Source organism: Phalacrocorax aristotelis, chromosome 4 (genome assembly GCF_949628215.1).
Source record: "Phalacrocorax aristotelis chromosome 4, bGulAri2.1, whole genome shotgun sequence".
Classification (NCBI taxonomy): Eukaryota; Metazoa; Chordata; class Aves; order Suliformes; family Phalacrocoracidae; genus Phalacrocorax; species Phalacrocorax aristotelis.
In genome coordinates this window covers 77,670,844-77,695,418 of record NC_134279.1, presented here as the reverse complement: position 1 = coordinate 77,695,418, position 24,575 = coordinate 77,670,844, and the positions used below count along the sequence as shown (strand labels likewise).

The 24,575-nt window shown below is 45.7% G+C and overlaps 1 protein-coding gene and 1 non-coding gene across 3 annotated transcripts; both read right to left on the bottom strand.

Annotated features, from left to right (window-relative positions):
• Positions 1–991: 991 nt before the first annotated feature.
• PTCD3 (pentatricopeptide repeat domain 3) lies at positions 992–24,531 on the bottom strand. 2 transcript variants are annotated; one of them, XM_075092131.1, is made up of 24 exons: positions 24,397–24,531; positions 22,420–22,469; positions 21,294–21,333; positions 20,222–20,267; positions 19,403–19,471; positions 17,986–18,090; positions 17,429–17,552; positions 16,236–16,354; positions 15,407–15,480; positions 15,010–15,097; positions 14,847–14,907; positions 14,482–14,591; positions 13,662–13,806; positions 12,568–12,618; positions 11,610–11,693; positions 9,133–9,161; positions 8,517–8,620; positions 7,337–7,415; positions 7,156–7,246; positions 6,206–6,291; positions 5,010–5,158; positions 4,092–4,133; positions 2,420–2,578; positions 992–1,686 (listed from the first exon to the last, which is right to left on the bottom strand). In XM_075092131.1, the coding sequence occupies exons 1-24, from the start codon at positions 24,489–24,491 to the stop codon at positions 1,611–1,613; spliced, it is 2,076 nt and encodes a 691-aa protein (XP_074948232.1). In that variant the 5' UTR covers positions 24,492–24,531; the 3' UTR covers positions 992–1,610. The 2 variants fall into 2 exon arrangements, with proteins under 2 accessions (XP_074948232.1, XP_074948233.1); XM_075092132.1 differs by having other exon boundaries at positions 14,482–14,564.
• LOC142057000 (small nucleolar RNA SNORD94) lies at positions 14,630–14,771 on the bottom strand. Its single transcript, XR_012660512.1, has one exon. It is a non-coding gene; the product is annotated as a small nucleolar RNA SNORD94 (small nucleolar RNA).
• Positions 24,532–24,575: the final 44 nt, after the last annotated feature.

Sequence of the window (24,575 nt, the reverse complement as noted above, 5' to 3'; positions counted from 1 at the left end):
GGAACAGCCTTTCTCTGTGACCTGAAGAAGTTAGAACTTCTCTCTCTTACTCCTTTCAAGGGGCAAGAATTCAATGATGTGAGCGATGTGTCTGGTCATTAACTTGTACAGCTGTGGGGGGGAAGTAATCCCTGTGTAAGTGCAGGTTTGAGCTGGTGCCACAGCACAGGTGCTGGTGGGCTTCTCTCCCCGGGTGGCACTCAGAAGACTGGGTAGTTCTAAAAGCCTGATCTTGGCTCAACCATGGGAACACGCAGAAAAGACCGAGCTCCCTCCTACTCTTACCTTTCCCTTTGTTCTTACCATCAGTGAGGATTGAGCAGACTCGATCATTTCAGCGACTGGGTACTAAGTAACCGGAGCCTGGGCTACCTGCTGACCCAGTTTTAAATCGGTCCAATAAAACAAAGAGCACATCAGCACCTCTGAAAGCCCTTTATCTTCCACCTTCCCTGTGCTAGTCACACGATCCTGGGCTGGGCATGTTCGCTTTCTGCAGCGAATACTGCCTTCCGCCAGCTGTTCTGCCCCTGCAGTGTGACAAATCCCTGCCTTTCAGCTGGTCAGCTGGCGTTTGTGGTACCCATAGCAGCAGTTGTTGCCCAAACTCGGCACTGCATGAGCCTTCAGCTGCTTTCCACACCATCATGCACACTGAGGTTTTACTTTTCACAAAGAGAATCCTCTGGTACCTGCTTTTCACTACGCTATGGTTTAATCCTCACAGGAACAAGACGTTCTTTGCCTGGTCAAGGTAACTACCTCACATCCCAGCTCCTCTGCAAGCTGAGCCCAGCAGCGCAGTGCTGCGAGGGCCAGTCAACTGCACGGCAGAGAGCGGCCCAGCACGGGCGCCCGGCTGCCCAGCCAGCTGCCGCAGTACCTTCAGTGCTGCATGCCGCATGAGCTGTACTTATGCCCCCTCACAGGGCAGCAGCACCACTTTGTAATCAACAGGTTTTGCGTAGGGATTATCCAAATACAGCCATAGTTGATGTCAGGTGTTTATTAGATACAAGTTGTACAGCTAGAGATTGTAGCTTTTTAACATCTACAGTCCAAAGCCTGTCCCAAAACACCAGAAAGGATGAGGAATAACACCACCAGTGATGAGTACAGCATGACAGTGTTTACATACAGAGTAAACTTCACATTTAAGTAGTTCATTAAAGTCAGCTGGAAAGGAACTAGATCTGGTGCAGGTTTAGGTTCCAGAAGGTCCAAGAGACGTCTTGCTCAAGCTGTCAAAGTCTTACCTGTGCCGAGCAGGCTCCAGGGAGCTGCCTGGCTGTACCTCAGCCAAGCTGCGGCAGCAGGCCGCAGCTGCCTGGCAGGAGCTAGCTGGTGCAGGCAGCGGTGCGGACGAGACCACGTTGGTGTAGCCCGTGCTGTGTCTGAAGTTAACGTGAATGTTAAACAGGACAGCGCGCAGCTTGCTCCGACGAGGCCAACACGCCCTCGCCAAGCAGGCCCAGTTTCAGAATGCTCTGGCGTGCTGGGCAGCGCCGCCCAGAAGCCGCCCCTTCAGTCATTTCCCTTCTCGCAGAAGCCGCTTGGTGTCAAGGCAGCAGTCGCTCCCAGTCTGCCCGAGAGGAAGGCAGCAAAGCCAGCTAGTCACGGTCGCTGTCGCTGTCACTGTCGCTGTCACTGCTGTCGCTGTCTGATTTGATGCTCTCCAGTGTCTTCCTGCAGATGTAAAAACAGTCTGGTCATCAGTTACTTGTGTGACTTTTGCTTGGAAGGAGGGACCTAAAACACAGGGTAAACCCCCTCCAAAGAGGACATTATGGGCTGTCTGGTGGCTATGACCCTCAAAAGGACAGGCCCACCCCACACCTGCCTCCTTTTGGGAAAGCAGACTGCTTCAGTGACCCAGGAAGCAGTGAGCCAACCGTCAAGGGTGCCGGGCTTCTATTTGTTCATTCCCTTGGACCAGACTACTGGCTCCAAACTTCCGTCCTCCAGGCCGAGCACATCACCTGAGCTTGGCTGCATCAGCTCAGCAACAGCCCGTGGTGGCTAGCGAGATGTACTGGAGCTGGACCATGGGCCGCAGAACCTACGCGCATGGCAATCCTGTTCCCCCTCCCCGCTCTTACCAGCCCGCTGTCAGTGTCTTTTGGGTGGCCAGACCCAGCTAGGAAAGCGTTCTGGGAAAGAAAGGTGATAGTGGGTCTGAACGGTGGGTGGGGCCAACCCACCCCCTCGTGGAAAGTCACCCTCCCGCCCAGGTGGGATGGCCACAGCATGGGATCAAAAACCACGCGGACATTTTGGGTCAGCCAGAGTCAACACAAAGCATGTCACTCTGAAGCCAGTTCTCTGCTGCCCTGGCGGAGATGCTTTTCCGCAGGAATTGCCCCTCCAACACCCTGCCTACTGTCCCCCTTTGGCAGTTACATGAAGTGCTCCAACTTACTTCTGCTTTTCAGAGAGTTCAAATTCCTTCTCCATTCTGCTTTTCAGCCTTTGAGATGAAGGAAGACCAAAGGACACTGCCAGCTTTACCAGCTTAATTGCCTCATCCGGGCAATTGGTTTGTTTAGCACAGTTCAAGAACTCGTCCATCACCTGCTCGCTGCAAAAGCAAAGGCAAAGCGTGACTGTCCCTGGGGCCCCCGGTGAGGTTAATTTCCACAGGTGCTTTAGAGTGGGAGAGGAGGTGACACATTTTCAGATCACTCAACCAGCCCAATTCTGTTCCTCCTGGGAGTTTTACCTCAGCCTCACCCTGTGCTGACGTGGTGTGCTCGGGAACTCCTACCCTAGCAGGAGGCAATCCTACTCCTTGCACAAAATCAGAGGGCAGCAGCTCACTGCTGAAGATAAGAACCCCACCATAGCAGCAGCCTAAACATTCTTCCCTTCTTTACAATCCCCACATCAGGCCCTTGCCCTCTTTTACATGGCTGGTGGAGGTAAAGGAACACTATAACAGCGCTTTCAGTCAAAGGCAGGGGACTCACTGCCAGAGGCTGCCGTGCTGCCTGTGGGCGCTGGGAGCCGCTGACAGCCGGCTCTGCTCTGCCAGCTCAGTTTTTCATGTCCAAGTGCTGGCTCTGCTCCTTTGTCACCTGCAACAGCTGCTGGAGACACCCCTCTTGTCTTTAGGCAGGGAAACAAGTCTGTTTGCAGCTGGTGCCGCAGAGAAGGGAAGGAAGAGGACAGTTCAACCAGAAGAGCCTCTGATCCATTTGGTAACTGCAGGGAAATGACTTGCTTTCCCTTCACATCCACAACCCATCAGCTACACCACGATTTCAGAAGAATTATTCTCCTTTCTCTGTTAGCCAAATTGGGACGGGGGCTCTGAGGTGGCTTGGCAGTGTCAAGGCTTCCCTGGGCAGCACCAGCGGCAGCCTGCCGCAGAGAGCGAGCACAGAGCACCACTGACAGCTGCCTGCGGTACCGCGCACCCTCGCTGGTGCGGTCAGCCACTGAGGACAGCGTGCCTCTCGGTGAAACCCCCATCTCCAACGTCAGATCTGAGGCGTTCATTTCCGTGAGCATCAAGCAGTTGTTTGGGATTTTTTTTTTCTTAAATGCATTACTATTCCTTAAAAGTAATTTTCTGCTTCAGACAGAATTTTTTCCTCCACAACCCTGAGAAAAGCTAACTGTTGTAGCCTAACAGGGTACCACAAAAGATTTAGGATTTGACTTGACAAACTTCTCTTTGGAGATCCAGACACCTCCAAAGCACCTATGCTCAGTTAATAGCATATTAGATTTTTTTTTTTTGAGCACACAGGAAATAAGGGGTTCTCAAGAGTCCTGCTTAGACTGGTTTCTAATGTCAAGTTCATCAGGGCACCGTTCTCCATGTCCCAGAGCTTCATTCGATGACATCTTGAGTGTCAACCACTTAAACCCCCTCTTTGCATTTTCAATGTTTTTTGAGACATATTCTTGGTCTTGGAACGTATCAGCTAGAAAAACACTCCCCTGCTCACAGGCACAGACAGACACACACACTCACGCTTCAGGAGTAACAGTAAGATATGGACAACTCTTGTCAGTTCTAACAGAAATGCAAAATCTCAGCCAAAGGGGAGCCTCAGTACTCGGAGTCAGAGCCTAGAAGTACTCACGTGGGAATCCTGTTGATTTGCTGGAAACGCTCCATCATGTTCCTGTTCGAAAGAAAACAAAATAATAATTTAAAAAAAAACCAACCAAACAAAAAACCCAAAACCAACATAGGAACAGAGAGATATTAAATCTCTTGAATAAGCCCCTACTGAAACATAGACAAGCTCTACTTCATGAAACTGATCTGACACAGATCCCATGCCGTACCCTCACGGATGCAACGTGTGCCAGGTCACGTCACTGCCTAGTCTAACACAAAATATCTTAACTGGTACAGAAAAAAGAAAAAGCGTAGCTGGCGGCAAGTTCACTTTAAAATACATATTTTTAGAAGGCTACTTGTCAATTCTTTGCTTCAAATAAATCAGTGCAAAGAGAACATCTGTATTTAACAGAAAATAGCTCAGAGCCTTGAATTGGAGACTAGATATTTTAACCAGTATTTCAAGTTCAAAGCATGTAGGACAGTAAATTCTACCTACTGCAGAGTTCTAAAAATACTCTCTTTAGAGTTTTAATTAGGATTAATTCTAATTAAAAGTTTAATTAAACTCTAAATAATCTCTGTAGCAGTTTGAATTCCGAAGAGTTCTAAAAAGTAGAAAATGGGAGGCTGTAGGAAATCACCAGTGCTTAGTGAAGTGGTCATCAAACCCCACCTTGCCAGGAGCAGCTGTACGATGCTCTCAGCCAGCTGCTACATTAACTTCTAAGCCATTTTTAAGATTGACAACTGTAACTCAGTGCCAAGAATGAATAAAAAAATTAAGAACCCCCCCATCACATTCCCAGCAGGATTCATCCCCCCACTTTGCACTAGCACTCCAAGGCGATCGGTCGTTAGCTTTTGATTTTTGTGATTAAGCCTGGAGTTGCAGTGTCAGCAAGGCAGGAGCTCACGGCAGCCACACACGTACCAAGCGTCCTGGGTTCTCCCAGCCCTGGAAAACAACAGCACGACGTGGCCCAGCATGTTGCTGGTCCATTCCAACGGGGCCTGATCCCGCCTGCTTTGCTCATGGACAGCTTTGATGTCTTCAGCACACTTGGCAAACGCCAGCTGAATCTGTGAAAAGATTGTGCTATTAATCCCAAAACTTCTAGGACTAACATAGCCTTTTCAGTGCGATTCCTCCTACAGGTCTGCCCTGTATCTGATTTAAATTTGTGAACTAACAGCGGGTACTCCTGGCAGAAAAACCTCACTTCTGGCCGGACAACTGCCCCCACTAGACAAGCTCCGAGACGGCTTTGCAGGGACAGCTGTACGTAAGAGACCTCTGCAGTACCTGTAAGCCTTTAACCCTCCTCAGCCTGAGAAGCCAGCTACTGCAATGGCAGCGTTGGCAAAAATCCCTGAATTCTGCCATGTGCTTCCCCAGAGATGTGGCTGGCTGGGCTGGATCGCTCTTCCAAACCCTGTTAAGGAAGCGATCCTCTGCTGTGTTAATCTGAGGTTTCTCTGTAGGCTGAAGACAAGCCGAACGGCTTAGCAGGCCTGGGTAAGTCGACATAGATTTTGGCTGGGTAGAGTTGATTTTCTTCCCAGTAGCCGGTATGGGACTGTTTTGGATTTCTGCTGGAAGCAGTGTTGGTAATACAGAGGTGTTTGGTTCCTGCTGAGCAGGGCTTGCACAGAGCCAAGGCCTTTTCTGCCCCTCACCCCACCCCACCCCACCCGCAAGGGGCTGGGGGGGCACAAGGAGCTGGCAGGGGACACGGCTGGGACAGCTGACCCCAACTGACCCCAGGGATGTCCCACACCATGTGACATCACGCTCAGCACATAGAGCTGGGGGAAGAAGAAGGAAGAGGGGGGACATTCGGAGTGATGGCGTTTGTCTTCCCAAGTCACCGTTATGTGTGATGGAGCCCTGCTTTCCTGGAGATGGCTGAGCCCCTGCCTGCCCGTGGGAAGCAGTGAATGAATTCCTTGGTTCGCTTTGCTGGCGTGTGCAGCTTCTGCTTTCCCTGTTGAACTGTGTTTATCTCAACCCAGGAGTTCTCACTTTTACTCTCCTGACTCTCTTCCCCACCCCACCAGGGAGGAGTGAGTGAGCTGCTGGGTGGGGCTGAGCTGTTTACCGGGGTGAAACCATGACAGCTTCCTTACCTCTTCAGGGTGCTGCTCCCTGCTCATCAAAGACAAGAGCTCTTCCAATAGGTCTTGCCTCCTGTTAAACCCCAGCTGTTTCATATCTGTTTAGAGAAAGGCAGCACTTAGTAGGTGTGACCGGTACCCCCTGCTCCCAGCTCCTGGTAACACTGTCAGCATAACTAACGCCATTTTGTAAGGCAAAAAGCCATCCTCTGTGACTGAACGGGTCACGCGATAGTTCCCTTTCCCCTCATTATCAGGCCCTGAAGGTCCTGTGCACCAAGTACACAAACCAAACACATTTCTTCTGTTCAAATAAAATATTAAGATTTGACCCGATCTGCAGAGGGTCCAGGTTAGAAAGCATAAGTCAAGCAGTGCTACAAAATTCTGTATGATGGTACTTGTAAAGCTGTACTACACTGATTCTACTTACAGAAATCCTGGGCTATTCAGATTAGAAATTCTATGCTAAGCTAATCATAAAATCCTGTTAAGAAAATAAAACTTTAATTGTAACTACAAATTAGTGCTGTCATTCTGCCAAGGATCCCTAAAAGAACCTGTCTGGCCCCTCAGCGTTGGGTGACGGTAGGGTATTTTCTATGTGCTGGAGCCTGTATCTGCATTCTTGTCTCCTCCTCTTAAGGAGCAAAAAACAGGCAAGTAATTTAAATGATTTAAACCCAGGCCATTAAGGTACTTCTCTCTGATAAGCGTTCAGTTTTCCAAGACGCTGACATTTACCAGTGACACAGCCATCTCTCCGGCAGTCTGTGCTATCAGTTCTGCCTTTCTTTCACGCAGCAGCCCCACTGCTGCGCCAAGGAATAACATCCCTCATGCCAAAGCTCCTTACCGTGGCTACCCTGAGCACTGGGAGGTTTCCCAACCACCTCCCACTTTGCATTGCTCCCAACTCCCATCAGACAAACTGCCTACATAGCCATGTGGCTGCCACTAACCTTCCCAGACTGAAGGGATCACTTCCAGGTGGTTGGCTGCATCCAGTGCTTGAAGGAGGTCCAATATATTTTTAGGAGTTGGATAGAAGAGCTGGAGGAAGAGCATCACTTCAGTGAACAGTAACTGGTCTGTTTCTCCATACTGACGCTTTGCCGCTTGCTTACCCTAACACACACTTACCGAAGGGGACATTCCTTTGTACCATTTCAACACAACATCAATTTGTTCCATCATACACAACAGTGAAAAGAATTTTGACCTACAGGAGGGGGAAAACGTTCTAATTCAGTAATGATTACATCAACCAAACCATACAGAAGCACCAGCCAATGGTGGTGGTCTGATCAGATTTGTATGGCAGATCAGGGAAACTTCCCTGGGTGACTGCAACACTCCACACAATTAAAAACGCAGTAGCAATTTTTTTTTTTTTTTTTTTTACAAGAGAAAATGCTGACACTCAGTAATTGGCAGAATTAGTAAGAAATGGACACTGGATATTAAAATCTCAAACAAAAAATACCACCTCCCTGCCTGACACCAGGTTTGAGGTATCTGATTCTCTCTCAGATGCAACCTCTCGTTAAGAACCAGAAATGAACTAAATTAACCTGGTTACTTGTGCAAGTTCGCAATACGCACCTGGGACCTTGATCTAACGCACTAAATAGGAAAAATATCTAGACCAAGAAATTAATTTGCCTTGATTTATTTACAGGCTAAATAAGGTAAAGTCATAATGAATCATCCCACCCCTGAAAACTGCATCTTATATTGATCATTATTTTTCATTAATTTACTGGAGCATCTCTAGTTCCAATGCCTAAATAGGCTGCTCTTCAAACCAGTACCCTTGAAGCACTTAATTGTGTTCAGCCACTGCAGCACATAATAACATCAGTAAAGACATTTCAGCTGCCATGATTATAGTGTCAAATGTTGGACAAATGGCAGGACACAGGATTTTGGTGCCTAAACACACCTGCTGCACTGCAGCCTCTCTCTACCATACCACGTGGAGAGCCAGGTCTGCCCTGTACGCTATTTTGGTGTTCCCTCCTATGCTGCCATCCTAACTGGACAACAGGACTGTAGAAAATACAACTGGTTGGGGCAGGTGTTTGATGGGGATTAAGCTGAACTGATGCTCCAAGACTTTATTTCAGTTCGGGCAAGGCAACAAACGGAAAATAAATCCTAAGCTATCACTGTCCTTAAGAGGGGCCTAATTCCCAAATTGCACATACAGTAGCCTGACAATGTTCAACAAAGCATCCTTTTGCACAGCGTTCGAATTCTAGTTTGCATTCAAATTAACAACAATGCACAAGACACTGAATCTAAGCTGCACCTCACTCACCAGTAGGCATTTAACCGATCCACGTCCAAGAATTTCCAATTGTCTCCCTTCTCCATTGCCTTGTTTAACCGATAGGCGAGCTTGATATCCTTCAGATCACAGCACTGCAATAAACCAGTTAGATTTTAAAGTTACCAAAGATAACACTTAATGCATCCCTCTGAGACCCACTTTCACAAAGGTATGAAGGGCAATGTGCTGAAAGCAAACATTTTTAACAGGACACAGTGACTGCCAAGGCATTTTGTATAGTTGAGACAAACGTGCAACTCTCCCAGTGGGCCAAGAGCTTTCTAACCTAAACTGACACGTTCTGGTGCGGAGACCACCTCACCGCTGTGGTGGCACCAGGAGGAGGAGGCAGGGCACAGACCCACAGGGGCTTACTCAGTCATCTCGAGCAAGACATGCGCGTATCACAGGCATGCCAGTTACCAGTTTAGGAGGTATCAAGTGAAGAACTGCAGAATTACGGAGGAAAGTGACAGGAGGTGATGAACACAGGTGAAAAGAAAAAAGAGACTAAACTTTGCATGACAGGTTGGAAAATTCACAGGCAATTCTGAAACAGCCCGAGGGCTCAAAGGAACTCTGACTGCAGGGAAGAGGTACTTACCGCTTGCATAGCGGTGGCAAAAAAGTTGGCTGAAAGGGAGAAAACAGAGTCTGTTAGCTTCAAACTTCCAAGAAGACATACATTAACCCAGCCTCCCAGGAGACAGCCGAGACACATTCAATCAGAAAACTGAATTTGTAGCTCCGTTTGACAATCTAGCAGGGCTCTTCACATTATGTGTGAGACTTTGGTGCATTATGAGCTTTGCTAGACAGTGGTCTGGAGGCAACTACACTGCTGTGCTTTTGAAGACAGATCTAAGCAGATGATCTGTTTGACTTTAGGCCCTTTTACAAAAGCTACATTCTCTTGCTCGTTGCAAGACAGCATTATTTGTCTATCAGGCAGCTACAAAAGAAGGCAGCCACATCACTCATCTTCTCTATTTACTCCAGCGGAAGAGAACACATGCAACAGAGGCAGGTGTTCAGGCAGGTTACCCACCTCTTCAGTACACCCTGGAGCTGCCCAAGAACATACAACTGCCCCCTGAGAATGTCTCCTTACAGTCTTGTGAGGCTTTGACTCTGGTTTCTGTAACTAACATTTCAAAGCAGCATGGAGACTGATGCTGCCTGAGGGAGGCAAAGAAAGCCCCAGTGGGAAGAGGACACGAACTACGCTCATCAGTAGCTTGTTTTTGTGATGAGAATTTTGGATAGGTGGTTTTGGTTTTTTGAAGGAGACATAAGGGCACGGGATGCTATCAGAGACTGAAACAAATGCTAGCTGTGGGTACCAAAATGGCAGAAAGAATTGCAAGGGAATTTCCTTAAAACCATTAGATAAAATACACTCCCTTTCCCTTACAAGACTTTTAATTCAGAAAAGATGTTTTTGTGTTATTTGACTGTTCAGCTGCAGCCTACAGAATCCTCTGGGCCATGGAAAGGCCTTGCAGGAAACACAAGGCTTCTGAAGGTAAGAGTCAGTTCACACACACCACCACACTAAGGAAAAACAAGCCTTGGTTTTGTTCAGTGTCAACCTGAATTCTGCAATAGCAATTACCAAAAGAGCACGAAGAGAGACCCCATGTTGAAGAAGAGCAGAAAATGTTTACACACACATTTTGCTTAGACAAAGTGCCTTTGATCTAGTCTTATGTGAGCAATCTCTCCCTCTCTCTCTCTCTCTCTCTCTCTCCCCCCCCCCCCACTGTGTAGAAAAGCTCATCAACTCCCATGATCCAGGCAAGGCCTGTATCTGCATGCCCATAATCCCTGCCTTTGCTAAGAGTGGTATTTCTACAGAGTGTGAAGGAGCAGAGCAGGTATAGTCATTGTCTACACTTCTGGCAACAGCTCAGAGCCAGAGCAAGAAACAGTACAACACACATTGCGGGACAGAAGCAAACAAAAGAGGTGTGCAACATTCTATTTCCAGGCTTCTTTCCAAGGACAAAAAAACCCAAATGCTGGTAGGATAACCTAATATGCTACTCCAACATAACATCTCCTAATCTTTGTCCATTAAATGGCCAAAAACCATATCAACCCCTCATTGGTTTCCTGAAGCATCCACTGCAATAGCTTCTTCACCCTATCATACATTGAACTGTCAGTTGCTCAAGAGTGGCTTCTGACGCTTTGTTAACACCACATTGTACACAGCAAAGCTACAGACCCCTCTTTGCCACACTCATCTTCAGACTGAATCTGCATCTACTTCCCAAGGTACAGAAGCGCTTATGAACACACTAGGGCAAAGTCACAGAACCACAGACTGGTGTGGGTTAGAAGGGACCTCTGGAGATCATCTTGCCCAACCCCCTGCTTGAGCAGGCACCCCCAGAGCAGGGGCACAGGACCGCGTCCAGGCGGGGTGTGAATGTCTCCAGGGAAGGGACCCCACAGCCTCTCTGGGCAGCCTGTGCCCCTGCTCTGGCACCCGCACAGGGAAGAAGTCTTCTCATGTTTAAGTGGAACTTCCTGTGTTCCAACTTGTGCCCACTGCCTCTCATCCAAGCCATGTACATACAGCTGGCAGAAAGAGCCAGTGAGACATGGGTTGTTCAGAATCTACCCCTTCTACAGGCCCAAGCTGCAGTTTTACATGAAGCTTTATTTCATGTAATTTTCTGAAAAGGATTAGGAAGAACTAGAATAGGAACTCAAACCATACACCAACAGAAAACTGTTGTTCACCAGATGTTTATAATTTCATGAAGCTGCTAGCACATGTTCCTCCTTAAACTAGTCTTGTAAACTGCCTTGTGTTTTTTATGGTGTGGGACTCAACCACTCGTTCACATGGGGTATGTTCCTACTTCCACACAGAAGCCAGTGCGCCAATCCACAGCACACCTTCCCAGTGCTGGAATTTGTCCTTCTTTGTATCCAGAAAGTACCAGAAGGGACTGATACAAGCAAGCTGCATGCATTCTTTCTAGTTGGGTAGAACTACTCGAAATTCCCTAAAAACCTTTTCACCCAAGCTTAAACAATGCAGGTTATCAGCTATATAGAAGTCCATACCATCATCAGGGTCCTGGGGAGTGAAGGTCCTCTTTTCAACATCATCTAGCACCTCAGAGATGATGCCTGATGGGCAAAGATCAACTACGGGACAAACAGACAAGCAACATCACATATCAGTAAAAAGCTTCAGCTTGCAAAAATACTATGGAAATGGAAACAAGCACCATGGTTTCAACAAGCGTCATGACTCTCCTATCTGCACCCCTACTCGTGGTGCCCCATACCAGCTGCAGTTTTATTTGCACTAAAATCTGCCCTACTATGGCCAGATTACCAGAGCACAACTGGGCAGATTAAGAAACATACAAGTACTTTCTAGCAAGGAATCCAACAGGCCTGCAAGTTTGTCTGTTAGAATATGGCACTTGGAAAAGCAATGCATTTCATAAACAAAAAAAAGAGACTCCAGAGCAGTCCCTCACATTTGTTAGAACACAAGGACTGCAGTTATCACTGCTGTGTCTATTCTCTTCCCAAGCCCATAGATTTTTGGCTAAAGGACCTCCAACAGCTGGGCTCCTGCCTCCTAACACAGCTGTATTTCAGGACAGCTCCAATGCACAGAACTGTTGCAGAAAACAATTTCTTCCTTATGAGTGGCACCATCTGTGAAATCACAGGCGTGGTAGTCAGATCCAGCCTCCACAGAGACTGCACAGCACTCGCTCTTTAGCTTTAGCAACTTGTGAGCACAAATGGGAAGGAAACAGGCTTTCTTTCCAGTTCTGCCCATTCTCAAAACACAAGGACTCTTCCCTCCCTTAAGAGGTTATGATCCTCTGTAGCTTTTTCTTCCCCCAGGCAGAATCAGACTGCACAGGTAACATTAGGATTGCACACATAAGAAGTTGTCTTTGAACCCATAAATCAGCTGCCTTCACCCACTGCATTTGGAAAGCATTTAAAGCAGGTGTTAAACAGGACACATTCAAGAACAAGCTGATTTTGCACGTACCTCCTCTATAAAATATGAAGAGAAGATGATCATACGTTGCAAGGCTAGGCTCTGAAAAGCAAAAACATTGAACTTACTTCAACATTCTTGGCTGAGCTTTATGCCAGAGCTCTAATTCAGTCTCCAGCCCTTCCTGTCAGGCAGTACGCATAAACTTTATCATTTCTCTCCCTGTTGACCCTAATGCTGGACCACACCTCACATACAACTGGGAGAGACGACAGCCTGAGGGTGGACCACCAGCTGAAGCACTGTATTGCTACAGGGCAGACGGCCAAGCTTCCCTGCTCTCAATTAAAAGCAAAAGTATTTCATAACTAGTTTTCCATTCCGCTCACAAACCTATCTTTGGTGTATCAGCAAGGACATTACCAGGGCAAAGCACACTCTACAAGACATCAAATCAGCTATGCCAACATTCCCTGTTTTTGCAGTGTTTACCTGACATCAAAAAACGTCAATTAGATCAAAAGCTTTTTTTCTGTAGAGATGTAGATATATAGACCTGAACTGGCTAGGGTGGCTTGTGAAGTAAATCTCCTTCATCCTAGGGAAGCTAACAGGCTCAGCTGACGGACTGCTGCAAACATATATTTATATTATTCACTATTTCTACAGCGGTCCTACAATAAGGACCCAGCTGAGAAAGAGCCCGTGGGCCAGGACACACTCCCCACTGCACGCACACACCTGTCCTTGAGTACTACAGGTAAAAGTGTAATGATAAACATGCTCCTGACCTAAAACACTACAGCATCAAAATGCTTCAGGTTTTGACCTAAGGAGCCAAGTGCACCCTCTATGTTGTAGTTAGTAATCCACACTGAACAAAGACTCTGAAGATGATGATTCAATTTGAAATCCACAGGCACTGGCTTCCTGAGTGGCCACAGCTCAGTACTTATGCATTTTTATTTCTCAATTCTGTTGTAGAAGGAAACAAATAGTGAGGTTGAGAACACAGTGAGAAATGTTTTCTCCACAAGCCTTGGACTTCTTCCCTGCAACTAGGAACCACTGTGCTGTTTGCTGCTGCCGAACTCTTAAGTTCTGGAGGTGGCACTAGAACACAATAACCACTCTGGTTCTCTTACCTATATCAAGTGCTTCCATTTCCTTTATCACCAATAAAGACATACTTCTGCCTACAGCACCACATCTTCTCAGGGTCTTCAGTACAGCATTAAAAGTTAGCAGATTTGGTTGCACTCCCTGTTGAGCCATGTGATTCAGGAAGACCTTAAAACAAAATACCCAAATCCTTAGTGCCTGACACATTATGGATGACATTTCAGCTTTCAGGTAGATATACATGCATTTCCTCAATCGAATCCTTCTGACCCCCTTCACATGAATGACTACCTCAGCTGATCTTTTTTTAAGGGAGTACCATCTAATTCTTAATTAATTTGACCAAAAAAACAAGACTACAAAATTACATCAGATTACATCTTGGAGAATTGTGTCCAGAACATCAAGGACATTTTTGAATTTACACACTCACTTTCCTTACTGATGTTACGTCACTAAAACTGGAGCCTCTAATGTTACCTCTCAAAATTCTATTTCCATCACACCACCACGAATCACAATTCAGAGAAGAGTTTATCTAAATTTTTTTTTTAATGTCCCAGAATAATTTCTCAACTACTTTCTGTCTGGGCAGTTCTTGGATCAGATATGTTCTCACAAGGCAAACCATTCTGCAAGGGCAAGGTTGGATTTTGTGCATTTTCCACTCCCCAGGAGTTAGCCCATATGTTTACACAAGCTTACTTCCTTTGCACCAGATATTAGTATCTTCAGACAAAGCTCTTGTTTTCAGCCTTCTAACAACTGCAAAATTCTATTGATAAAGCAGACCCAACCCCTAAACTCTTACCCCTTCCCACCTCTTTCTCTCTACCTCCTTACCTTGGCTAATTCCCATCTTTCTAAGAACCTCTCCTTTAGATATGGGACTGCCGTAATCAGTGCGTTGAACGTGTGCACATCAGCTGGAAATGTAAGGTAACTACTTTTAACTGACAATTATATTTCACAGAAAACAGTTTATTCTAACATGGCTCAGTTTTTGGCAGAGTCTCATGCAAACCTGTTTCCAGTGAGCCGGCCACACGCAGGCTACACCAAAAAACCCAGTTTGCATTCAGCTCCCATGATCTAGCTGAGGTCCGTACCCCTGCGCCAATCATCACTGCCATGAAGGAAATATTCGTGCACCCAACAACTGGCTGCAGCTACTTAGAAGACCACAAGTCAAACCAGGAGACACTTACCCTTGTGTCTTTCATTCAGCAAGTCTGTGTACATGTCATAAGCTTTAGCTGCAGCCCCGTGCTGCAAAAGAAAACCCAAACAACCAAAAATAAACAATCTCTACGACTGTGTGAGATTTCACAAGCTGAAAAAAGTCCTCCCAGCACTGATGGGTAACATTACCTTCACCATTCCACGGATCATTGTGCAATAGGAGTGTGCATTCCTCTCCGGCATTATCTTAAATATCCTTTCAGCATTGTTGTCCTCCCTAGAATCAATGAACAAGTTCAATGTTAAAGAGCTCAATAAAAGATACCTTTAGGAAAAGGATTCAACATGCTGAACAAAGTAATGGGCTGTACTCCCAAGGGCTGACATTCAAATGTGTTACTTGTGACACTTTGAGCTATCCTGCAACCATTTACCAGATTTCCAGCAACACTTTAAAGATTAGCAAACACAGATGTGTTTAACAAGTAACATCTGCAAGTATGGGCAGCTAAAAAGTCTTTTTTTATAACAACAAAGCATGCACACAGACCACTGAATACGGGAATACTGGCAACATTTTCTATACCTCCATCTAGAGCCAGATGACTGTGAACCTCTTTGGAATTGTCTCTTTGGAGCCTTCTGCTCTGAAACGTTCACCTGGAGAGATTTTTGCAGAAATAAGTTTCTCAGAGTCCGAAGTTATGATTAAACATCACATGACGTGATTTGGTAACAACACAGAAGTTCAAAACCAATTTATATGGTACCAAAGGTGTGTGTTTAATGGGTTACATTACATTAATTTCTATTATAATGTTCAGGAAGCAATAACTACATTAAGAATACTATTCATGCTATTAAACATACTAACAAGACAAATGATATGTATTTGTGGAGCTGGTGGGAATCATTAGACTATAGCACATACTCTGTAAAACCCCTTCTCCTTAAACAGTTTCCCAGGGACAGGTATTGTGTGACACATCTACCCTGCACCCTGATACTCTGAGGTCACACAGGGAGCCCTCAACTTCATTGAAATCTACTTATTATGGTTGAGACTGGCAGAAAATTAACTAGCTGGTTTTACGCTAGAGGTACTAGAGTTCTTCTTTGCAGGCCACTATAACAACAAGGCTGCCAGTGAGAAACAGTTATTTAAATGCAGTTCAGCACAACTAAGCCAAGACAGGGTTCCAGCTGCTAAGTTCAGCTTTACGGAAACTACTTTTGCTAGTAGGTTAGACACAGGATTGTTGTAACTGCTGTATCTCTAGGGAATGTTGACTGCACCTGACCCACCTCACACCACCTCCCAGGCAGGTACTGACAGTACAAAAATCCTGACAGCACCTTGATGCGCTCCCACTACATATGAAGGAAATAAACACAGATCAACAGGTTTTTCGTACCTGTGGTTCTTCCAAATCCTCTTTTTCTTCTTCCTCTTTTTCTGGAGTAGGTTCTCTATCTCCATAGAAGCATAACAAATCCAAAAGGCTGTTTGTGGTCTCCAGAGATACAGGAGTGCCTATGGAAAATAAGGAGGTACAACAGTCACACAGAAAGTAAAGAACACATTCTACAGCCATAACAGAACTTTCAAACACCCAGTTACGTCCAGCTCTCTTTTGACATAAAGGTGTTCTCCAGCAAGTCTGTAAAACCTGGATGTGACACTAATGCTTCCACAAACCCATTCACAGCAGGAGACAATTTTTACACCAAACTAGACTGTTTGGTTTTTTTTACTGAAGCCACTAAAAGGGTAGTTTTCCCAACAAAGTGGGAGAGGGAGGTTGCAATTGGCAGCCAAAATTGTGAAACAGCACAAGCCCAACACAACATCCAAAATTTCTAGTGCTTTTTCATAACAACTCCTAGAGTAAACCCTGCTGTGAAGATAATTTTGCGTGTTTCACTTCCTATGAAACAAATTTAAAACCAACAAAAGAAAATAACTATTTGATGAAACCATCTCCTTTCCATCTTGTAGTGGGCACGAGGTCTCACCTTCCCAGTAGGCTTTCCTCCTTCAGATGCTGTGGCAGTGACAGTTTTCTAATGCTTCTTCCTCATTCACCCATGACAGAGATAAGGTCCAAATTAAGGAGGAACTGAGAAAGACTCATTTATTGAGGGCAGGTGCATGGAAGGGCACTCTGATGGTACGCTATACCAGTCCAGCACGCAGCCAGGCACTCAGCACAGCTGTAGCTCATCCCAACCAATATGTTACCGCACGAGGGCCTTTGTGGACAGAATGGTATCACCTAATCACACAGCATCTGCTCACAACAGGCCCTACTCTACTGCATCACAAATTCTTCCACTTTGGAAGGAAAGAAAAAAAAACTCAAACCGTATCATCTGCTCCTCGATCAAGGAATCATTTGTCCTCTGTATCACCAAAGTGACATGTCAGACAAGCACTGGATAAGGACAGCCCAATAATTCTGAAGAACGACTTCACTGGACCAGAGCCAGTTGTGAAAGGCAGCAAGATAACCATGGAATTGTCTCCATAGCCTGTGCCAGCTACTAAGATATTTTTACCACAATTTAAGTAGAGCTCCACCACAGAGTATGGCGGGTGACCACATACCTGCTTGTATGAGCTGATCAAACAGGTCCACAGAATCTTTCACCCTTCTGAGGTGGACACGTTCTTTTAGAGATTCCTCACTCACTCCTTCAATCTGAGGTGTAAGAGTCTCAGGCATCAAGCACTAAAAGCAAAGACTGCAAGTCAGACATGAGCTCAAACATCCTCTAAGCCACTGCTGAAACACTAACCAAACCTGCTTACTTTTCACCCAGTACACTGCTTTGACAACATCCCAACCCTCCCAGTCTCACAGGACTGCTGAGTCCTTTTGGTGTTGAAGGACCACACATCCTGATCTCCCACTTTCATGCTAGGAAGTCAATATCTAAACCACATTCCTTTTCTTACTTTTATCTAAAGAACCCGATATGATACTGAATTCCTAAGGAAAAACATTCACTTCAGAACCAAGGTGAAATACAATGCTGCTTTCACAGCTGTCTACAAAACAATTAACAAAATTATCCTTTATGTTAATTTTAGACCAGGCTGACAGTTGATTTCACTACCTGACAAAGCACAAATACAATGAAAATGAAAAGCAAAAATCTTACTGATACGTTGGGCTCTGCTAAAGTCTTGTCAAAATACTGAGGAAATTGCTTAATAATGTATTTTGCAGTATTTTTCCCAGACTCCTTCGACAATGCAAACAGTCGCTGCATAGGAAAGACAACAAGATGAAGAAACACGCAATTAAAAGGCTGAGAGCAAGAAAAACATTTTTTGTAACACTGAGTGTTCTGATGGAATGAAATTAAACTCATGCTTCCTTTTCAACTCTTAGTAATAGCACAGGCACAAGACAACACTCCAGATAAACATTCTGGTATTTATGCCAATACAAGAATGTCTATTCTTTAAATGAGACTGTAATTTACTTTTCTGTTGATTAGTTCACAGACAAAGCTCTGTACTAGATACCTGAAATGCTGCTCTACTACCTCAAGCTCAAAAGCAACCATCTTTTTAGAGTCACAGCACTCGGACGTTTCTCTCCCTGACTGCCATTTCCAAGAGCATCCCCTGATTCCCACTCACCTCTTTTCCTCAAGTTCTAAAGTTAGACCTTCCTTTGCTGCTTCCTTTAAAACTCTTCATGATTCAAGAGCTGCCTTTGGCCTTCTCAATGACTTCACCTCTGGTATGCAGAAGAACTCAAGTTTTCTCGTAACGTTATCACTGATCTGCCACAACATCGCAGTTCCCAGGCTTCCTTTGCTACACTCCAATTAACCTCACACAGAGCAGCTCCTTCTTGCTCTCATTTCCAGTTCTGTCTTCTCCTGCCTCAGCTTCATGCTCTTTAATCTTACGCAGAGTTAACATCAGGGGAAGACTGCTTTCCTCCTTCCATTCTATTATGAACTCAACACTACTGTTTCCATAAGCCTAAGTTACCAAAGAGCTGCTCTGTGATAAAACTGAAATTCCGGGGGACAGTTAACTGATAACGTATCTCTGTGTAGTAACACACACACAAGTGACCTTGTGCATCTTAGTTCATACATTTAATTCAAATTTAACTAAACTGTAAGCACTAAATCTCAACACTTGCAGCACCACACATTCACAGTCTGTATCCAAGGTATACAAACACAGTGTTAAGAGGTTGAATGCCTCACCTAAAGAATTATGGTTGTGAGTTATTTAACAGACTAAGAACAGGGAGAAACAGAACAACTCAGCAGGTAAGCCACTAACTTGCAGGAACGTTAACAGAGCTGCGTCAGCTGGAAGGTCCCTACAGGGGCGGGAAGAAGTGATAGCTTTGTGTGTGCAGAGCGGCTTTGTCCAGAGAAATACTGCAGTTGTTATGAATTCAGAAATACACATAGGAGAAAATTCTGGAAAGTCTGATACATTAATTTCCTTCTGTAACTGAAACTAGGCTCCATTAGGTAGTTTTCATAGACTAGATGAAGTGGGGGGAAGGGGGAAGCTATCAAGGATTTGAAAGGAAATACTTACAGAATTGGCTGCATTTCTTGGCATAAGGAAAGGGTCATCCTGGAACATATAATGAGCAGCAGTAGGATCCTGTAGAAAGGAGAACCCAGGACTGAAACACATATGTACACAGGCACTCTGTAGGCATATCACACTGCCCCATGGAATTTAAGGCACAATGAACAGTTCCCACATAACCATCACCTGATGCCCATTTCACAAAAGCTCCTCTTGTTCAAAAAGTTTAGCCTGTTTGGAAATACTTAAAACAGCTTTGCCATTACACATGCACATGCAGGCTGACATAGCGACAACAAAAGGGTCCGTGCTATAACACGAAAAGCAATGAGTGCCCTGCAAAGCAAGCAGGACCCCAGCGGTAACAGCTGCAGAGTAGCAGAGGGGGCTTGCTGGATCAGATTCATTTTCCAGAACCCAAGACAGACAGGATTAAAGGATGGCATCACAGAATTTACAGTTGTTGCCTAGCAAGAGTAGACACTGCTTGCTCTTTGCAAGGCTTCCTTTCTGGACTGAGATTGGGCAGAGGCAGTCTGGACTGGGAAGCTGAACTGGCAAAGACACTTGCTCCTGATGTTAGCAAAAGCCTTATCAAAATATTACAGCTTTTTCTGGCAGTTGCAGCTATCTCTTAGCACTAGAATGAAGCTTTAAGGACAGAGAAAGACATGTTGAGCGGAAGTGAAATCCCTGTAAAAACTTATGTAAAAGTCCCACCTTTCATTTGTGGCCAAAGTAGAAGTAAGAGCCTCCAGAGTGCAAGGTTAATGCATGAGATGGGCAACTCAACCTACCTCCATGATCAACCGAACTACTTACCCTGTTCACAGTAGAAGCCAATGTTTGAAGAACTGCTAGCTTATCCCTAAACATAAAGGAGCTTTGATTAATACTCAGTCTTGTTATGCATTATGCTGTATGCAAAACAAGCACAGGATTATCCTGGCCCGTAAGGATTTTCAGTTGTAGGAAATAACGGGTTTGCTGCACTTAGAAAATACCACTTTTTGCAAAGGGAAGGAAACTTCAACTGCAAGAACAGTCTCAGTTCTGGAACAACCACAGGAAAAAGAAAAGACTTTGAGGAAAACCAGAAAAGTATGTGTGTTTCCTGCTACCACTCCTGGTCTTATTATACATTATCAAAGAAAGACGGGCCATATGAGGAGGACAGAGGAATTCCCTGGAATGCTCCCCTCAGAGCCCCTTAAGACTGCGCTGCCTCTGAGGGATGGATGCATGAGTACCTCTGCAAGACAAGTCCTGGGAGTAAAAAAAAAAAAGACAAAACAAAACTAGATTTCTCAGGACTCCTGTGCCTGTGGATCCTTAAGACTTTGGTTGTGTTTCAAACAAAGGCCACTGAAAGTGTTTAGGTGAAGGTGGTCTTACTTTAGGTTTACGTGCAGACACCATTTGGCAATAAACTTAGTTTTTGCTGTACAGTCATGCAACTTCATCTTAAGTGCTTCCAACAAAATAGCTTTTGCTCAGCTGCATTTCTAAACAGGATTTATTCAGCCAGCTATCAATGGCCAAGTTTATTTTGCTGAAAGAAACACAACTACATGCAGTCAGCCAAATGAACTTGATTTTACAGATTTCTAGCAAATGTGATCTTTCACAAAGAAACAGAACGAGGCTTAAAAATGCAGTCCTTGTAACTGTTTCTAAAAGAAAGGTCAGGAACAGAGTGTACATACTCTGCACAGTGAGTAAGTGTCAAGAATATTCCTAGAGCTCCCAGTCAGCAGGAAAGCCACTAGTGGGACATTAAATCCAGGAATACAACAACTGGAATTTTCTTTTTCAGCTTTGGTGGACAGATTACATTTAGTTAACAATGATTTTCTTCCAGGTCAATAGAGATATTCCAGCAGTAAACACTCACCAGGTTTTCTTTCGTGGGAGGACAATTTCTTCTTGAGTAACTATGAGAAACAATATTAAAACTGTTATTAGAAACAAACAGATGCCCGAAGAAAATCTTCACCTCATGAAAACTGATGATTTAAGCTGATCCAGCTGAAAGTACTAAAGCAGAGATTTTAAAACCAGTCTAACGTCGGCCACACTTTATTGCAATGAAAACAGACAAGGCTGGTGGGGAGCTTAAGTGTCTTGTGCCTAGAAAGGATCAGGGCCCTGTGGTAAACAAATGTCAAAGAGACTGTACCCATTTACCCGTTCAAGCTTCTCCAATCCTTATCCCGTATCTCCTAGCTTGAGCCCCAGCCTTTCCCAGTCCCTTGCTTTCCTACTATTAGTCCTCCAGTTTCAAGCTTGCTGCCTCTGCCCATGTGGCTTCTCCAGTTCAGCCTGCCTGAAGACTGTAGCAAAGTACCCTCTCGGGTTCTTACTCCAATAGCCTGACACCAACCGCTCAGTTCCTTCCACCCCACAGATCAATCTGCCCAGCTTTCCCAGAGGGGAAAAAAGAAAAAGGACGATACCAAAAGAAGCAGCTAGAGGTTGTCAGTAAAGCATCTCAGCAAATTAATTCACAGAGGAGCATGTCGGACCTCCTGATTACAATCCCCAGAGCCAGGGTCTACAGAGGCACTTCTCCCACTGCCTCTGTGTTTATGCTTCCATGAGCTGTTACTGACTGACAGGAACTTGTTCCCATGTGCAGCACGACTCCAAGCATCCCAGATTATTTTTCCCACAAAACTCATAGCAACAGGATGGTAAGGAGTACAGAGAAGAAGAACATGAAGGAAACTGTCAGGATTACGGTGAAAAACTCCTTATTTTCATTTCATAGTTTATTCAATTTCAAAGAGCAACTGGACAGCTTGTGGAACTGGACAACTCAGTTCCTGCTCTCAGAGCACAGAGCTAGTTGGTAGTGAGGGTAATCAAGTTAAGCCAGGAAATCTCTGCACAATGAAGATGGGGAAGAAAATCTGAGAAGGGGAAAGAGGGCATTCATGTCTTATATATCTCCTGATATGCTATGTTGTTTGGAGATTAAAACAGTACATGCAAGAAACTAGTAATTAAAGGCACCATACCTCCTGAATTTTCCACAGGCTTCCCAAGAGCTGTACTACTAGAAGAGCACCTATAAACCAAGCAGAGTTTTGCATTTATGGTAGTCACATCAATATAGCAAAAGTAGAGTAATTGAATTCTGTACTACAGGTCAGAATTAATTAAAACATTAGAGGGGACAAGAAACTGGAAATGTTGCAGTGTTAATAACTCCAAAGTATTACCATAAAACTCGTATTTGATGCTTTGCTTAAAGCCCTAATTTCAAGAGACAAGAAGTTATATGCAGAAAATTGTATTGCATAAAATTTGTAATTCTTTATCTTTGGGGATGTCATGGCTTTAAAGCAGTTTTCATGAATTACTGCATCTTAGAAATGAAATCCTGAACATAAATCAGAAAAGATACTTCATGTTTTAAAGGCAGAATCCAGCTGAAAGCAGTGCCTTTTTTTTTTTTTTATATATTTTAGACCTGAGTAGTTTTTACACAAACAGAAGACCCTGTGTTGGGATGCAGGGAAATCAGACCTGTTCAGTTCCGGACGCCCAGTCTCTACAGAGCTGCAGACAGCAGTCACGTAACCACAGCTGCAGATGGCATGTTCACCTAAATCTACTTCTGCTTTATACTGCAAAGCAGCTGCTCTGTGCTCAGCCCAGAGTCACAGGACACAGCTCCAAGTCCTTCTTACAATTGTTCACATTTTACTGCTTTTAACACAAAAAAGCTTGCATGAAAATACTTTTTTTTTCCCCTCACGAAGCGATCTAACACTAAAGTCTTACTGTAACTGGCATTCGCACGTGCTTCCACACTGACCTTGACCCTGAGAGAGATGTTGTTAACGTGCATTCGTACATCTGCACTTTACAGTGATATTGCATAATTCTATCTGTTCCTATGTGCCACATAAACTTATGAAGCACGATTTTACCATGCCAGATCCGAGTTATATTTTGCCTATAATGAGCACTCAGAGGAGCTGAACTCTTTTGCTTGTTGCATAGCCTGAAAGCAACTTATAGAATCCTAGAATGTCCTGAGTTGGAAGGGACTCACAAGGATCATTAAGTCCAACTCCTGTCCCTGCACAGGACACCCCAAATTCACACCATTTCTCCAAGGGCATTGTCCAAGTGCTTCTGAAATAGTGTCAGCCTTGGTGCCACGATGCCTCCCTGGGGAGCCTGTTCCAGTGCTCCATCACCCTCAGGGGAAAGAACCTCTTCCTAATGCCCAGCCTAACCCTCCCCTGGCACATCTCCCTGCCGGTCCCTCGGGTCTCGTCACTGGTCACCAGAGAGATCAGCGCCTGCCCCTCCTCCTCCCCTTGTGAGGAAGCTGCAGACCGCGATGAGGGCTCCCCTCAGCCTCCTCTTCTCCAGGCTGAACGAACTAAGTCACTTTAGCCACTCCTCAAACGGTTTCTCCTCTAAACCCTTCACCAACTTCGTGACTCTTCTCTGGACACTCCCTAGTAGCTGCGTATCCCTAATGTACTGTGGCACCTAAACCTGCCCACAGCACTCGAGGCGAGGCCGCACCAGCGCAGAGTAGAGCAAGACAAGCCCCTCCCTCGACCGGCTGCAATGCAGTCCTTGATGCACCCCAGGGCACGGTTGACCACCCCACCTCCACTCCCCTTCTGCTATTTTGCTGAGATCCAGCTGTAAGAATCATTTGGTAGCTCAGGCTCACTCCCGGGGCGGCTCCAAGCGGCAGAGCCCACTAAAAGTAGGGAAAAGCCCCAGCAGAGGCGCTCCCCCCGCCGAGGCCAGGCCACCACAGCCCAGCCCGCCCCAGCCCGCGTGCCGGCAGACACCAGCGCGCAGGCGCACAGCGCTCCGTCGCGCACCAACTCTTACTGCGGCTGCGCGGCCTTTCGCGCCTCAACTCCCCAGACCCGAACCCCTTCCCCCACGTTGATTCCTCCACGGCGCCACCGCCGCCAGGTCCTTCTCTTTCGTCCGCTGAGGGAACGGCAGAGCCTTACCGGTAGCGCTCTCGCCTCCCGCCCGGTAAGCAGCACCGCCTGCTCAGCGATACCACTTGCTGCCAGGAGCTGCCCCCCAGCCGCCGCGCCGCCATGCCGGCACTCGCGCAGTGCCCTCCGGGAAGGAGGGCAGAACCACTCTCGCGGCGGGGGAGGGGGGAGGAGGGAGACCGCCCCTC

Bases quoted from the DNA above. Each gene is read 5' to 3' on its own strand.
- PTCD3 (XM_075092131.1), bottom strand. From the start codon at position 24,491: ATGGCGGCGCGGCGGCTGGGGGGCAGCTCCTGGCAGCAAGTGGTATCG. The intron at 18,091-19,402 runs GTAAGTATTTCC...TTTCCTATGCAG, and splicing joins CAAGAAATGCAGCCAATTCT to CGACTGTTTGCATTGTCGAA. The intron at 14,908-15,009 runs GTAATGTTACCC...TTTCTTTTGCAG, and splicing joins TGATCCGTGGAATGGTGAAG to CACGGGGCTGCAGCTAAAGC.